This window comes from Triticum urartu, chromosome 7A, assembly GCF_056163025.1.
Source record: "Triticum urartu cultivar PI428250 chromosome 7A, HENAU_Tu73, whole genome shotgun sequence".
Lineage (NCBI taxonomy): Eukaryota > Viridiplantae > Streptophyta > Magnoliopsida > Poales > Poaceae > Triticum > Triticum urartu.
This window is the reverse complement of record NC_141879.1, coordinates 457,745,397-457,761,735: the sequence shown is the minus strand read 5'-3', so window position 1 is coordinate 457,761,735 and position 16,339 is coordinate 457,745,397. Positions and strand designations below refer to the sequence as shown.

Below are 16,339 nucleotides of genomic sequence, written 5' to 3'. Positions count from 1 at the left end.
ACGGTCAACTCGTCGTCTATCAAGGCTCCCATCTTCCTCTTCCTATCAAGCACGGGAACATGATCACCATCCTTGTTAGGGACATCAAGGATGATGGTCTCTGACCCTTGGGTGTCTACATACTCGGGCAGAGGAAAACCGAGCGGTTGACTGGAGCCCAGGGCATGCTTGTTGGTTGCCAGCCCAAAGGAGAAGATCTGCTGCATTTGGTGGTAGTTCTGGATGGGTGCTTTGAGGAACTCTATGTCCTTGGGTGAGCCCAAAAAGAAACACAACAACGTGGTTAGTTGTGATTGGCATGGTACATAGGCTTAAACAGGTGGTTCGTGAGCTAACCGTGGTGTGCCTTGGTCGTGCTATGCCTCCAAAAGGATCGAGCAGGTCTCCTGATCCCATGAAGCGCCGGTCAGGTCTCTGAGTTTGGACACTGTCATCCACCTCACTCTCCACTTCCTGAGGTGATTGTATACCTGGGTCGAGGTGACCTCCTGCCTACAAAACTTGAACACATACTTTGCAACCATGTTCAAGTGCACCTCCTTAAAGCCCTTCTCAGTCATCACCCCACTAGCTATGATTTCACACATCTTGTTAAGCATGAATGTCGACATGAATGGCTGCCATTTCATGGAGTCCCCCCTCCTTCTTTTCCTTTGCGGCTGCCTTTTGAGCAGTGGCATGAGCTGCATCATTGGGCTAAGCCAACACAAATGCTGAAGCCAGAAATGGTGGAACCATAGGAGACACCTCGAAAACATTTGAATAAGGAGACACCGAGTTGTCGATGGTAGGCTGGGAGTCCTCGACATAGGACGCTGCAAACTGGCTCTCGGTCATGACAAGGGCCTGACTAAACTCTTGCATGGTCATGTCCTACAAGTGTAAGCATCTCTAAGAGTGGATCACACTACACATTGACAGTAGGAACTAGCACTAAACATGGACAATATGAACCAACACTACATATCGACAGTATGAATGAGCACTATCACATGTATAGACAACTGATCTATTCAGCATAGCAACTCAAATCATAGCAAAGAGTTCAACAAAATAGCATGCATAGTTGCATACTAGCATACTACACATCAAACATACTACCAATCCATCACCACTAGCTATCAGTCCTTGCTGACATGGAAACAACTCCTAGCATGCTTCAAATCCATCACCACTAGGTACCAGAACATCACATTTACACAGGCCCATGGTGTACAATGCTACAACATGGACACAAATCTAACCAATGTTCGGAAAATCGGTAACTAGTAGCTACTCGGCCGGTTTGAGAGTAGCGATTAATCCATGAATCGGCCTATTAACTATATCAATTGGTAGATTAAATAGGAACATGCCAACATGTATCTAGTTTTTCGTTGTATTATACCATATTTCAATTCTCCCAACTATGTAATATACCAAAATATTCTACTGTAGGCATATTAAAAAACATAAACAAGGGGTAAACTTGATAACCTTGATGGATCAAACCTACAAAATCACAAAATTCGTAATCATCAATTAAATATTTAAACTTGTCCACATATAGTCACACAATATGCTACCAATAACAACCCAAACCAATAGTTCCATATGCTAATCTATAAATTTGTAATATGTAATCTACTAATCTATGGATGTTGGATTCTCCACTTGGTGAGAGGATGAAGGGTGTAGTACCTTGCTCGCTAGTGATGCCATGGAGGAAGAGTTTGGGGAACAGCTGCCAGGAGGGGTTGGGGAGCAGTTGACGGGTCAGGAGATGGGGGGTAGCCCACGGGAGAGGATGGGCTATAGCCTACGAGATGGGATGGGTACTAGGCAGGTGACCAGAGCAGTGGAGCTGTTGGACCTTGGAGATGTAGCACACTAGTTGGCGCCGATGAGGACCCGACGAGCCGCTAGCTAGGTCGGGGTAGGGCCAAACCTAGATATTGAGGAGTGGGAGGAGTGGGATGGGTTATGGACAAAAAATTGGGCTTTGTTTGCCCCCTAGTTGACGGGTCAGAAGCGATTAATGGGCCTAGCAACTGGCTAGTTAATCGGTCTCGCAAGTTAACACATCGAAAAGGTGTTATTTGAGCCGGCCACCCTACGAGTAGCGATTAACTGGCTCGTAACTGATTAATCGGACGAATTCTTGAAAGATGGATCTAACCCTACCACATGCTCATAGATCTACCTAGAATGAGTACAAAGAAGTGGGTGGTTGAACTCACAGACGCCATGTGAGGGCATCCACAGTGCTTAGAGGCTAGCTTGCCTCTAAGATGGACCCCACAACCCTGCCTCCAAACATATCTCAAAACCACGTAGTGTATATCATTTTGCTTCAGCCTCTATTGTGGGTCCATGGTTCATTAAACAAAGGCATGGTAACCTGCATGGAGGAGACCTTCGGCGCATCACATGCATTGTGGGGAGCACAAACAGGCTGACAAGTGTGGTTGCTTGATTATTTAAATAGAAAGAGGCAGCCTCCAAGCTAAGAGGCGACGCTAGCGATTTTTTTCTTAGAGGCATGCAGCGCACTGTATGGAGGCCACCTCTAAGATGAGAGAGAGTGCTTAGAGGCAGTTGAAAGAACATGCGATACCCTCATGTTTGGTTTTGGTAATTAATGACAATCTCTATGGACTAATGGTTGCCTTGAGTTATATTTGAAGGATTTGTCCATAGGCATTTCTTGAAGTCCATGTGTTGGTTTCAAGGAGTTTATGTGGTGACCAAGGTGCTATTAAGGAATTATCCAAAGATTGGTCATGTGAGAGTTGAGCTTATTGCAAGCATGCCTTGAAGAACAAGATTGTGTGATCATTCATGTTTACCTTCTAGACATCATCCAAATGAAGAGAGTTGGAAAGAATCAAGGTTGATCAAGACTAAGTCAAGAGTGAATCAAGTTGATCAACACACAAAGCGTACAAGATGTACCGAGGGATCAAGTGATCCCATGGTATGGTTGTGGTGTGCAAGTTCAAGTGGAGCAACACAAAGAGATCGAATGCTTGAAGCTTGCCATCCATTATGGTGACAATGGACTTGTGAAGATGTGCGGAAGAGTGGCTCACCCATAGTGGGGTATGGGGGAGCAATCAACTAGTCTTCATCAAACCATTGCATCCTTGCATCAACTTTCTTGGTTCTTATTTTTGGCTCTCTTTGTGAGTCTTAGAGCTTTTTGTCATCTTGATGACAAGCTTGAGTTCATCAAAAACGGAGTTCACATGCATCTTCTATGATGTTTTCGATGTTGGAGGTTATGCCAGTTCTTCTCTGTTGGAGGTTTCTCTCCTCTATTTGTTAGGCATACCTCCCCTGCCACTTCTTTCTATAACCAGTTGTTGTTGGATGCTCCTCGTCGTCTTGTATCCAACAAGCTTGAGTTTGCTCTTTTCGGAGCTCTTTTGCAGAAGTTGTGGCAGTTCTGGTTTTCCTTGGGTTGTACTTGTTTTCGTGGAAGTGGCCTAAGGATGGCGCCAGAGGTAGTACCACTGGGCCGGAGCGGCAGTACCGCATATCGCCACAACCAGTAGTACTGCTGTCTCACAGCCGTAGTACCGCCCATGGCCATAAGCGGTAGTACGGCTCCGGTTCCGCGCTTGTACCGCCTCGACTCGAAACGTGGTTTTCTCATGTTGGGTTCAGCGGCAGTAGTAGCGACAGTAGGAGCGGTAGTACCGCTCGTGTGCGGTAGTACCGCGGCTACCATCACCCGTAGTGCCGCTCAATGGCCCTCCTCCCTGTCCCTTATCCCTGTGCTCGTGGTAGGCGTTGTGCGCGGGCCCAGCGGTAGTACCGCTGGGCCAAGCGGCAGTACCGCTGGCTCCAGCGGTAGTGCCGTTCATACGGCTCTTCCTCGCCCTCTGTTTTGCTTCGCTCTCTGTGTTCTACCACCCGGGCGGTAGTACCGCTCCCCTGAGCGGTAGTACCGCTCATGCGCGGACTGAGCACATAACGGTTGGATTCGGGAGCTCCTATAAAAGGGGGTCTTCTTCCCCATTCAGTCTAATCTTTTGAGCTCGTGTTCTTCCCTCATTGTTGACCTTCTTCAAGCTTGCTAACTCTCAATCCCTCTATGGATTCTTACTAGTTTTTGAGGGAAAAGAGAGAGGAGATCTAGATCCACACTTCCACCAATCACTTTCTCCTCTATGTGAGAGGAACCCCTTGGATCTAGATCTTGGAGTTTTTAGTGTTCCCCTTTTTGTTCTTCCTCTCAGTTTCCTCCCTAACATTAGTTGCTTTGGTGGGATTTGAGAGAGAAGGACTTGGGCACTCGGTGTGCCCTTGCCATTGCATTTGTGCATGGTTTGAGTTCTCCACAGTGATACATGTTCGGTGACCGCCCCAAGGGTTACCATTTGTACGGGTTCGGTGACCGCCCTCAAGGGCCCCTTAGTGGAATCACGACATCTTGCATTGTGCGAGGGCGTGAGGAGATTACGGTGGCCCTAGTGGCTTCTTGGGGAGCATTGTGCCTCCACACCGCTCCAAACGGAGATTAGCATCCGCAAGGGTGTGAACTTTGGGATACATCGTCGTCTCCGCGTGCCTCGGTTATCTCTTACCCGAGCTCTTTACCTATGCACTTTACTTTGTGACAGCCATATTGTTCCTTGTCATATACCTTGCTATCACATAGTTGTTTATCTTGCTTAGCATAAGTTGTTAGTGCACATAGGTGAGCCTAGTCGTTTTAGGTTTTGTGCTTGACAAATTAATCGCTAGGTTGATTCTGCATTTGTTCAAGTCTAAACTGTAATTATTTTAAAGCGCATATTCACCCCCCTCTAGGCGACATCCTCGATCTTTCAGCAGTGAAAAATACACATTGTGGATGCTCTGAGCAACTCAAAGGAGGTGCGGGTCGGAGAAGAGGAGGACTAGAATTGTCGCCGCTGTCAACCGATGGTCGGAGCAGGAGGGTTGCTTACCTGGTCGTCGTTATCAATCCGTGGCGGAGGGAAAGCTCGATAGGGAGGAATGGTGGCGGGATTTTTTTTGGGAGGGGGGATGGTGAGGCTGACTATATAGGGCGATCGATTCGGGAGGAGGTGACGCCAATTCCTCCCGCTGTTTTTTCGGGGAGGTCAGCGCCGCGCACTCATCCCCTGCACCACTCGAGCCTAGCTCGCTGGTAACGGCTAATTCGGCCATTCCTAGCGGGCCTGGCTGGGAGGTGCTTTAGGTTCGGTGCTATGCAACATTCTGATGCAGCCCAACCAACCAAACAACCCCTTTTCTTTCCAGGTGGGCATGCTTGGACATCAGCTTGGTTTATAAGTGAACACACACCTTTCACAATAGATGCCTGCTGTCGACAAGCTCGGAAGAACAATAATGAATACCCAAGCTACAATTTTTGGGGAGGGGGGATGGTGAGGCTGACTATATAGGGCGATCGATTCGGTAGGAGATGACGCCAATTCCTCCCGCTGTTTTTTCGGGGAGGTCAGTGCCGCGTACTCGTCCCCTGCACCACTCGAGCCTAGCTCGCTGGTAACGGCTAATTCGGCCGTTCCTAGCAGGCCTGGCTGGGAGGTGCTTTAAGTTCGGTGCGATGCAACATTCTGATGCAGCCCAACCAACCAAACAACCCTTTTTCTTTTCAGGTGGGTATGCTTGGACATTAGCCTGGTTTATAAGTCAACACATACCTTTCACAGTAGATGCCTGCTGTCGACAAGCTCGGAAGAACAATAATGAATACAGAGGCTGTTATAAGTGTTCAACACATCTTTTCTTCTTGTAATGAATACCCAATAATACATGTACTTCCATGCGATCAACGGATACTACAATCCTATATACAAGGCGAAAACCAAGCTCCCAATCGAAACATTTACCCAAATCGCAAACCAAACCAAGCTATAGCTAATCTACGCATCCTCGTGGCTAATTAAGTACATCCATGAGAAGATGAGTTATTACTACTAGTATGATGGAGGTCATAGGCCTCTTGCAAGCATGGCCTGGAGTTCCTCGGCCGACCTCTGGCTCTGCAGCCTCATCTCCTCCCTGAACTTCCTGATGAACATCTCCGCCCTCACGTCCACCTCCCCCATCCCAACGCACCCTCTGCCCGGGCTCAGCAAGAAGCCCCTCACGCCGAGGCTCTTGGCGGCCGCCGCCGCCGCACATGCTTTGTTGCCACCGGTAGCAGCGGCTACGCCATGCACGCGTGCCTTGTTCACACTGCCGGCTGGACGCGCGAGTTTGCTGGTGCTGGGCTGCGGCTGCTGCTCCTCGTGGACGACGCTGAGGCCCTTGGGCTGGCTGTAGAGCTCGTCGACGTAGACCGGCGCGAAGCTCATGTGGTCCCCGCGCTGCACGGACAGCAGGGGCGGCGCCGGCGCGCGCCGACGGTGGCCACCCAGCCGCCCCGTGGCCGACCACCGGACACGCAAGGCGGTGCGGCGGAGCTTGGTGTGCGCCGCGGCGGCGAGGCCCGCGCACTTGCGCCACCACCGCCACGGCTGCCTGCTGCCGCTTATCCTCGACGACGACGACGAGGTGCGCACGGGCACGGCGAAGCAGGACATGGCTAATCCGGGCGGCTGGCTGGCTACTGTGGAAGTGATCTACGGGATTGAGAGACGACGAGATCAGGAGACTAGATTGTGTGTGTAGGGGACGGCCTGGGAAGGTATGCTCGGCTCTTTGTAGCGTGGGCTGGCGTGAGGGGTAAAGGCCGCGTCGGATAGCTTTCGGCGGTTGGGGCGGGTAAGACTCACGCTATGTGGTTGACTCCACCACCTTTCGCTCCCTTTTGTTGGGTTTGGCTCTGGGGGTTGGCAGGCAACTTGGCATGGCATGGCATGGCCTCGCTTTGCTTTGCTTCCCTTGCTTGCGTCTTCACTGATTCTCCTTTTTCCTTAGCGGAGGGGGTTGCGTTGCGATGCCATTGTATGCCTGCCAGGAACTAGATTCTACGGTGGCCCAATATATCATTGTCGTTTCTATATATTCATAAATACATGTTGTTATTATTCTTAAAATTTATGTATTGTTGAACGATTGATTTGTCAGAGGCCGTCCACGCCTGAGTCGGCAGAAGATTTCGGAATGTCTAAGTCGATGGTGCATGTATTGTTGGCCTGTTGCTAGCCGTCCACAACGCGAATCTTCTTATCAACGAGACATGGACCGCTCAGACTTGCACAAATATCCCAGGTGAATTGGACTTGGCAAAATCTGATTGGTTATTGTCATGAGAAGCAACCTTGGGACGTGTCGATTTCGCTCCAAAATTATCTTTTGAGAATTTTAGTAATTCCATTTTATTTGAGACGTGCTACACGTCGGCCCATGGATCTATTTAAAAGGCCGCTGCCACGCGAGCCGTCCGATTTATTGGTGCGACCTATCCGTATCGTTCCTTTGCAATAGGACCTTTGTTGCAAAACCTTCACTTCTCTAATTTTCTGTAACAAGATCCATGACGCAAAACCTTCTCTTATCTAATTTTCCCACCAAGACCCATGTTGCACAAACCTTTTCTTCTCTAATTTTCTGCGACAAGACTCTTATTGCAAAAGTTGCAAACGCATATCCGGCGCATCTAATTTTCTGCAACAAGACCCATGTTAAAAAAATTGCAAACATCTCTAGCAGCGTCGTGCACTTGAATAATTGTCGTTCGCTGCTGTTGCAGAGATAAGATGAGTATACAGGCGTGCTCCAGTAGTCCACGTGTTGAGCAAGGGAGGCGGCGGATGCCCTGCGCTAGATCAGCCGGCTGTTTAGAATCATTTCTCATTTCATTTACTTGCCTGGTGCTAATAGTTTTCACGAGTAAGGAATTGAACAGCGAGCTAGCGTGGCATCGCCAAGTAGCAATCCTGTGTGGATCTGTGCTAGCTGTCTCAGTACATGTGGACAGGAGAGAGCAGAGGCTAAGGCAAGTGCAACACACTCAAAGCGTTAGAGCAAGCAAGCAAAGAGCGGCGGCCACCGGCCTCCTGTTGGAACAGAATCCGTCAATTCCTCCCGAGTTCAGTTTCTTCTACGCTTGCAGCAGATTAATTCTAGTTGCGCGGGTTAGCAATAAATTATTCTGGCGTGGTCAGTGGTACTACGAGGTTACCTCGGAGGCTAAGGTTGTTAAAGGTGATGACACTGTAGCTCAGGAGCTTGCTCAGTTTGCTAGTACGGGTGGGGATTCTTCAGTTGAAAAGCTTGACGCACCGCGCTGTAATTTGGAACAACTCCTTTTCTCATGGTGATATAAGAGCGCTCTTGCCCGGAAAAGAAGAAGAGAAGAGAATCTCGCCTGGTCATGGAGGAAGCTTCTCTTCATTTCCTTGGGAACAAATCCCTCTCCTCGACTCGTCCCAACTTGCAGCAAAAGTGGATTCCTTCTTGCTGGTTGGTTGCTTGAAAGCTAAGAGAATGTTCGAGGAATAGGCTGTCGCTTTACTCGCTTCCAATAAATCAGCAAGAGGTAGTTTAGGTAATTAATCGTTAACTCTAAGCATTGTGGCAATATGAGGATTGCTTGCCCAAGAAAATTGTTCTTGAATTAACGGGAGTGTCAATTGTGGGCCTGAGTTTCTACTTTGATTCACGCAAATGAATCATAGGCATAAAATCTACAAGCACATAGTATATCACTAGGATCGCCGTCACAAAAATAACCTTAATTAACCACTTGGATTCACACACCTGCTACTTTTATAGAGTGACGCACGTTTTTAGGGAATGTGACAAAACATCGAGAAAAAGAAAAAAGTGCACTCAGCCAATGCCCATAGTTGGCATGACCCCAACAAATGGCAAATCCTACTGCTTTATGGACTCAGTCCAACATCACAACCTTCTGATGTGTCATGCGAAAACCTGTGAAGACGCACATGTTTCTTTCTTTTCAGATAGACCATAAAGTGTAGATGATATTACCGCCTCGTCATCAATGGACATTTTTTTTGCTCATTTGCAAGCAAATTTTTTCACGCGTCAGACACGGCGCCCGGCTTAAGCAGGTAGATTGTCCAAGAGTTCACCTAGTTCCAGATCGCAACAGAAAAGGGATAATCCTTGCAAAGGTGGGTTGACGTTTCAGGCTCCTGAAAGAGCATAGTTGGCATCTCGGGTCATGCGGCCAACCCCTCAGAGCCAGCCTGTTAGCGGCGAGGATTCTTCCGTGCAGGAGAAGCCACACAAAGTGTTTGCACTTAGGCTCTGCGTGGGCAGACTAGGCCTTCGAATAGTCGAACCTCGGATGGGAGCCGAAGAATTGTGTTGCGTAGGTCGATGCCGAAGAGCAAGCTCCATTAGTGGTCAGGTTCCAAGAAATGTCATCCTCTTGGATCGGTAGAAGAGAAGTCTGATTGGCCCACTCCCATAAGGTGACAAATTCTCCCAACTGATGTAGGGCCTGGAGGCTGACCACTGCACGAATCTAGTTGTCGTTCGTTAGCTCATCATGCACTGTCATGTTCTTTCTAGAAGTGATCTCGAAAAGCGTAGGTGCAATAAGCTTCATGGGGCCCTTCCCTCCAATTGTCATGCCAGAAAAGGGCCTTGCGTCCATTACCTAGGGTTATGGTGGTGCAAGCTCTAAAGAGGTTCATGTCCGCCTGGTCGCACGAAAGCTCAGTACCCATGAAACGATCGAGAAGAGGTGTCTAGAGGGGGGTGAATAGACTCTTAGCAAGAAAAGTTACCGTTTTTAATTTCTTTAAGGTGAAGTGGAGTTTTGGCATAAGTTCAAATATTCACAATACATATCAAGCAAGCATGATGAAGAGTATATGAACATCGAAAAGTAAATCATGCAAATTGTAAGAATGTAAAGGGATGGGATTGGAGTGTGCAAACGCAATTGGAGACACGAAGATTTTGGCGTGGTTCCGATAGATGGTGCTATCGTACATCCACATTGATGGAGACTTCAACCCACGAAGGGTAACGGTTGCGTGAGTCCACGAAGGGCTCCACACACGAAGGGTCCACGAAGAAGCAACCTTGTCTATCCCACCATGGCCATCGCCCACGAAGGACTTGCCTCACTAGGGTAGATCTTCACGAAGTAGGTGATCTCCTATCCCGTACAAATCCTTGGTTCAACTCCAAAATCTTGACGGAGGCTCTCAAGTGACACCTAACCAATCTAGGAGACACCACTCTCCAAAAGGTAATAGATGGTGTGTTGATGATGAACTCCTTGCTCTTGTGCTTCAAATGATAGTCTTCCCAACACTCAACTCTCTCTCATAGGATTGGATTTGGTAAAAAGATGATTTGAGTGGAAAGCAACTTGGGGAAGGCTAGAGATCAAGATTTATGTGGTTGGAATGGAATATCTTGACCTCAACACAAGTGTAGTTGGTTTTCTCTCAGAAAATGTATGTTGGAAGTGTAGGCATATTCTGATGGCTCTCTCCATGAATGAAGAGTGGGTGGAGGGGTATATATATAGCCTCCACACAAAATCTAACCGTTACACGCAAATCACCAAACTCGGTGGGACCGAATCATAAAACTCGGTCGGACCGATTTGGTTCATAATGTGACCGTTAGGGTTTTCGGTGGGACCGACATGTCAACTCGATGGGACCGATTCCATTAGGGTTAGGGCATAACGTAATCTCGGTGAGACCGATTACACAAACTCGGTCGGACCGAATTTGGTAATAGGCAAACAGAGAGTTGGTCAGGCAAACTCAGTGGGACCGATTCGCTCATCTCGGTTAGACCGAAACGTTATGAAGGGGAAACAGAGAGTTTGCATTGCAATCTTGATGGGACCGATCGCTCATCTCGGTTGGACCAAAACGTTACGAAGGGACACAGAGATTTTGCAATCCCATCTCGGTGAGACCGATATCCCTATCGGTGAGACCGAAGTGACTAGGGTTTCTGGCAGTGGCTATGTCAAGTGAACTCGGTGGCACTGGATAGGAAATGTCTGTAGGGCCGAGTTTGACTTTTGGTTTGGGACATATGTGGATTTGATAAAGTGGTTGAGGGTTGTGGAGCATATCACTAAGCACTATGAGCAAGCAAGCCATTAAGCAACACCTCATCCCCTCTTAATAGTATTGGATTTCCTATGGACTCAATGTGATCTTGGATCACTAAAATGAAAAATGTAGAGTCCTGAGCTTTGAGCTTGAACCAATCCTTTGTCCTTATCATCTTGAAAAGGGTTCCACATCCTCTAGTCCATGCCACTCCATTGTTGAACTTATCTGAAGCATACTAGATAAAAACATTAGTCCAACAAGAGATATGTTGACATTAATTACCAAAATCACCCAGGGAGCACTTGTGCTTTCAATCTCCCCCTTTTTGGTAATTGATGACAATATACATCAAAGCTTTAGATAAAGATATAGAGAATAACAAGTAAAGCTTTGGAAAGACATGTAACATGCATAGGCTCCCCCTATATGTATGCAATCATGTAAATATGGAATATAAGAGCATGTGAATGCATAGGCATGAAAGAGTAAGTAATGTGTTACATGTATCTTGGCTATATGCATCAAAGCAAAAGATGTAAATATAGGAAATGTATCTACATGCTCATAAGTCTTTCTTGCAAACAATATGTACATCAACAAGAAATCCTTATGCACATGAGTGTGATGCATATACTTACCTTGTGGTCTTGAGTTGGCTTAGGAGGGAATGAACCTGAGTAAACAAGGTTAGATAACATAGATACATCTACAAGCCAGAGCAAACAAAAGAAACCACAAGAGTACCAAGACTGGGATGGCATGTAGAGAGTGAGTACTGAGTACTGTATTTGATATAGACATGTCACAAAAAGGTAAAGATATGCAATGAATTCACAGATTTCCTTCCCTAGCAGTCTTTCTCCCCCTGAATCTTGTATTGGATAATGGGAGAACATAGGGAAACAAAATCAGAGCAAAACAGATCATAACCATAAACATAACATAGACATGTCTTTCCCCTGTTAAAGACATGTGACTTCTCTCCTCTTGAACACCAAGCATCTGGGGCCTTTGATGTGATTACCTCTCTCTCCCTTTTTCTCTTTCTCCCCCTTTTTCCTTTTACCCCCCTTTAAAGAGAATAAGCTTTGATGTGATCTCTCTCCCCCTTTGACATCAATTTCCAAGAAGGGATCTTCTGGAGTGTGAGTCAAAATAGGGTTGGTCCTTGAGTCACAGAGCAAAGCAGCATATAGATTATGATGCTGGTAGAAGACAAGAATCATCGAGTGGAGCTGGAATAACACTGTAGGAACACATGGCAAATTGTCTTCTCTGCAGTGAAATCGGTGATACCGAGTTGTAGTCTTCGGTGGCACCGAATTGGTTCGGTGTGACCGAAAGCAACATATCGGTATGACCGAGTTCAACACAGATAGAACACTTGTCACCTCAGCTCACTAGGCAAATAAGATCTGACAAAGATTTGCAAGGAATTAACGGAAGGATTTTCAATGAATTGGATGTAGAAAATGCAGAACAAAACAGAGAAAAGAAAATCTAGATGAAGTATGCAAAAACTCAAGGAAACACTAGAGAACTTTATCTAGAATTGGGCGGTGACAAAGTCACCTATGTTAGAGTATATTGACTGAGGAGTCAAGTGAGAACACTTGATCGTAAGTCATACTCATCGTTTAAGCTCAAAATGGGGTTACTATTTTTCGTTTAAGCATTTGATGTATTGACATCTTGTTGAGTTGCTTTGACCTATGACTTGAGGTAAAGCTTCTCTAAGATGGAATGACATACCTTGGGTGGTGGTGTTGATCTTGATCATGTAGTTGAACTTGCATGGGTAGCTCAAGGTTGATGTAGCGTAAGAATGGTTGGGAGCACCACTTGGAGTTGAGTTCATCTACCTACATGGGTTAGTTTTGCAAAGAAGAGCACTTGTGTATCCAAAATGACAATCATGAAATTTGATACCAAATGAAATTTGATACATAGAATTTGTCAAAGGATATGTTGAAGGGTTTCATGCTTTCTTGTTTTCAACCACCATGGAGTAGAGACTTGGTGATGTAGAGATTGCTCAAGATGTGAGTGAGTTGCAATCTCATAGATTTAGATCCATCCAAGTACCTACAAGGGTTAGATAGCATGCAAGGGTGCGAATATATCCAAGACATATGATCATCATCATAAGAGAAGTATCAAGGATTAGTCATAGATTCATGCCTTGCATGTACCCAAATGGAGTTCCTACTCCAAGTTTGAAGCATCAATGATGTTCAATTCACCTCTCAAACGGCAAAAGACTTTCTCATCAAGCGGTTTGGTGAATATATCCGCCAATTGCTTATCGATACGAACATGCTTAAGATCAATGTCCCCTTTAGCAACATGATCTTGAATGAAATGATGACGAACTTCAATATGCTTAGTTCGAGAATGTTGCACGGGATTGTGAGCAGTCTTAATAGAACTCTCATTGTCACAAAGTAATGGAACATGTTTCACATTGATCCCATAATCTTTAAGAGTTTGGGTCATCCAAAGTAATCGAGCACAACATGAACCGGCGGCAATGTATTCCGCTTCGGCGGTGGATAAGGATACTGAGTTTTGTTTCTTGGAGGACCAAGATACAAGAGATCTACCAAGAAATTGACAAGTACCCTAAGTGGACTTTCTATCAACCTTGTCTCCGGCATAGTCTGAGTCAGAATAGCCAACAAGATTGAAAGAGGACCTCTTAGGATACCAAATACCAAAATTTGGTGTATGTATTAAGTATCTCACTATCCTTTTCACAGCCTTAAGATGACATTCTTTGGGGCCGCTTGATATCGTGCACACATGCACACACTTAGCATAATATCAGGACGAAAGGCATATAGATATAACAATGAACCAATCATAGAGCGATAAACCTTTTGATCAACCGGTTTGCCATCCTTGTTAAATCAAGATGTCCACTAGTAGGCATGGGAGTTTTCATACCTTTGCTTTCTTGCATGTTGAACTTCTTGAATAAGTCCTTGGTGTACTTTTTTGAGAAACAAAGGTGCCTTCCTTAGTTTGCTTGATTTGCAAACCAAGAAAGAACTTGAGTTCACTCATCATAGACATCTCAAACTTCTCCGACATTATCTTCCCAAACTTTTAACTAAAATGAGGGTTACTCGAACCAAATATGATATCATCAACATAAATTTGGCATAAAAATAATTCACCATTAACCCTTTTAGTAAAAAGAGTAGAGTCTATCTTTCCAATCTCAAAAGCTTTTTCAATAGGGAACTTGGTCAAGCATTTATACCATGCTCTAGGAGCTTGTTTAAGACCATAAAGAGCTTTGTGAAGTTTGTAAACATGATCGGGTTTCTTAGGATTGACAAAGCCGGGAGGTTGTTTAACATAAACCTCCTCCTCAATTTCACCGTTTAGAAAAGCACTTTTAATGTCCATTTGGTATATAGTGATATCATGGTGATTAGCATAGGCAAGTAAGATGTGGATGGACTCAAGTCTAGCAACGGGGCATATGTGTCACCGCAGTCCATACCTTCGACTTGAGTGTAGCCTTGGGCAACGAGACGAGCTTTGTTGCGGACGACTTGACCATCTTCGTCTTGCTTGTTATGAAACACCCATTTGGTACCAACGATGTTGTGGTTGTTGTCGGGCTTCTCGACCAATGTCCACACTTGGTTTCTCTCAAAGTTGTGTAGCTCTTCATGCATGGCGTTTATCCAATCCGGATCTTCCAATGCTTCTTCAACATTCATAGGTTCAATGCTAGATATGAATGAATAATGTTCACAAAAATTAGCCAAACGAGTTTTAGAGCGAGTGATTCTCCCGGTTTTAATGTCATTGTAGATTTGCTCGACGGCATGGTCTCTAGCGACTCTTGCTCGAACTCGTGAGAGCTTTTGCTTGGGTCGGGGTGGAACATCTTCTTCATCATCTTGTCCTTCTTCTTGGACTTCTTCATTGTTGACGTTGTCGTTCTCTTGTCGTGGTGGAGAAGGAGGTTGATCAGGTTCATCTTGGTGTACTTCATCGTTTTCTTCATCTTGATGTGTCCCACTTGTGGATGCTTCCGTATCAATTCTCGGTTCACCTTGTCGTGAGGTAGAAGCTTCCACTTGGACGGACAAGGTACTCTCCTTCACCTCCGTTGGACGGATCTTGCCAATAGACAAGTCTTGGATTGCTTCCGAAGGATCTTTATCTCCTACATCAATTGGCAATTGCTCTACTTGCGAGCCATTAGATTCATCAAACTTCACATCTACCGTCTCTTTGACCTTTCGGGTGAAATTGTTGTAGACACGGTAAGTGTGAGAGTTTGAGCTGTAACCAAGTAGGAATCCTTCATGAGATTTAGGAGCAAATTTAGAACGATGATGCATATCAAGAATGTAACACTTTGAGCCAAATACTCGAAAGTATCCAACTTGGGGTTGTTACTGGTGAGGAGCTCATATGTCGTCTTGCCGATTAGCTTGTGAAGATACAAGCGATTTGTTGCATGACAAGCTATCTCAACCGCTTCCGCCCAAAAGTTTTTTGGAGTCTTGTACTCATCAAGCATCGTTCTCACCATCTCAATAAGAGTTCGGTTCTTCCTCTCAACAACTCCATTTTGTTGAGGTGTGTACGTAGCCGAGAACTCGTGTGAGATCCCTTCTTCGTCAAGAAAGGTGTCCACTTTTGCGTTCTTGAACTCCGTTCCGTTGTCGCTGCGAACCTTCTTGATCTTCACTTCAAATTGATTTTGGGCCTTCCTAGCGAAGTTCTTGAAGATCTTTTGGACCTGCAATTTATCATCAAGAAAGAACATCCACGTAAATCTTGAAAAATCATCAACTATAACTAGACCGAATGAGTTACCACCGAGACTCTTGTAGGCATTGGGACCAAAGAGATCCATATGAAGTAGCTTGAGCGGTCTTCTCGTGGTCATGATGTTCTTCACGGGGTGGCTTCCTCCAACTTGTTTTCCTGCTTGACAAGCACTACAAAGTCTATCCTTGTCAAATATAACATCTTTTACTCCAAGGATAAGATCACCTTTAATAAGCTTATCAAGATTTCGCATGGCCACATGACCTAACCTTCTATGAAACAACCAACCTTTCGAGGATTTAGCAATTAGGCAAGTTCTAGGTTGAGCCTTTTTAGTGAAATCAACAATGTAAAGATCACCTCTACGTGTACCGGTAAAGACCATTTTATGGTTATCTCTACGAAACACTTGGCAATCTACTTCAGTAAATAGGACATTGAAACCAAAGTCAGAAAGTCTAGATACGGAAAGTAAATTGTAGCCAAGAGATTCAACGAGCATAACATTTTGTATGGAGCTATCATGTGAGATGGCCACCTTACCAAGGCCAACCACCTTACCCTTTGAG

The 16,339-nt window shown here is 45.7% G+C and overlaps 1 protein-coding gene across 1 annotated transcript; it reads right to left on the bottom strand.

Annotated features, from left to right (window-relative positions):
• Positions 1-5,719: 5,719 nt before the first annotated feature.
• Positions 5,720-6,866, bottom strand: LOC125523947 (uncharacterized). The gene has a single exon (XM_048689020.1). The coding sequence runs from the start codon at positions 6,543-6,545 to the stop codon at positions 5,952-5,954; it is 594 nt and encodes a 197-aa protein (XP_048544977.1). The 5' UTR covers positions 6,546-6,866; the 3' UTR covers positions 5,720-5,951.
• Positions 6,867-16,339: the final 9,473 nt, after the last annotated feature.

Excerpts from the sequence above, each read along its gene's own strand:
- LOC125523947 (XM_048689020.1), bottom strand. The coding sequence starts at position 6,545 with ATGTCCTGCTTCGCCGTGCCCGTGCGCACCTCGTCGTCGTCGTCGAGG.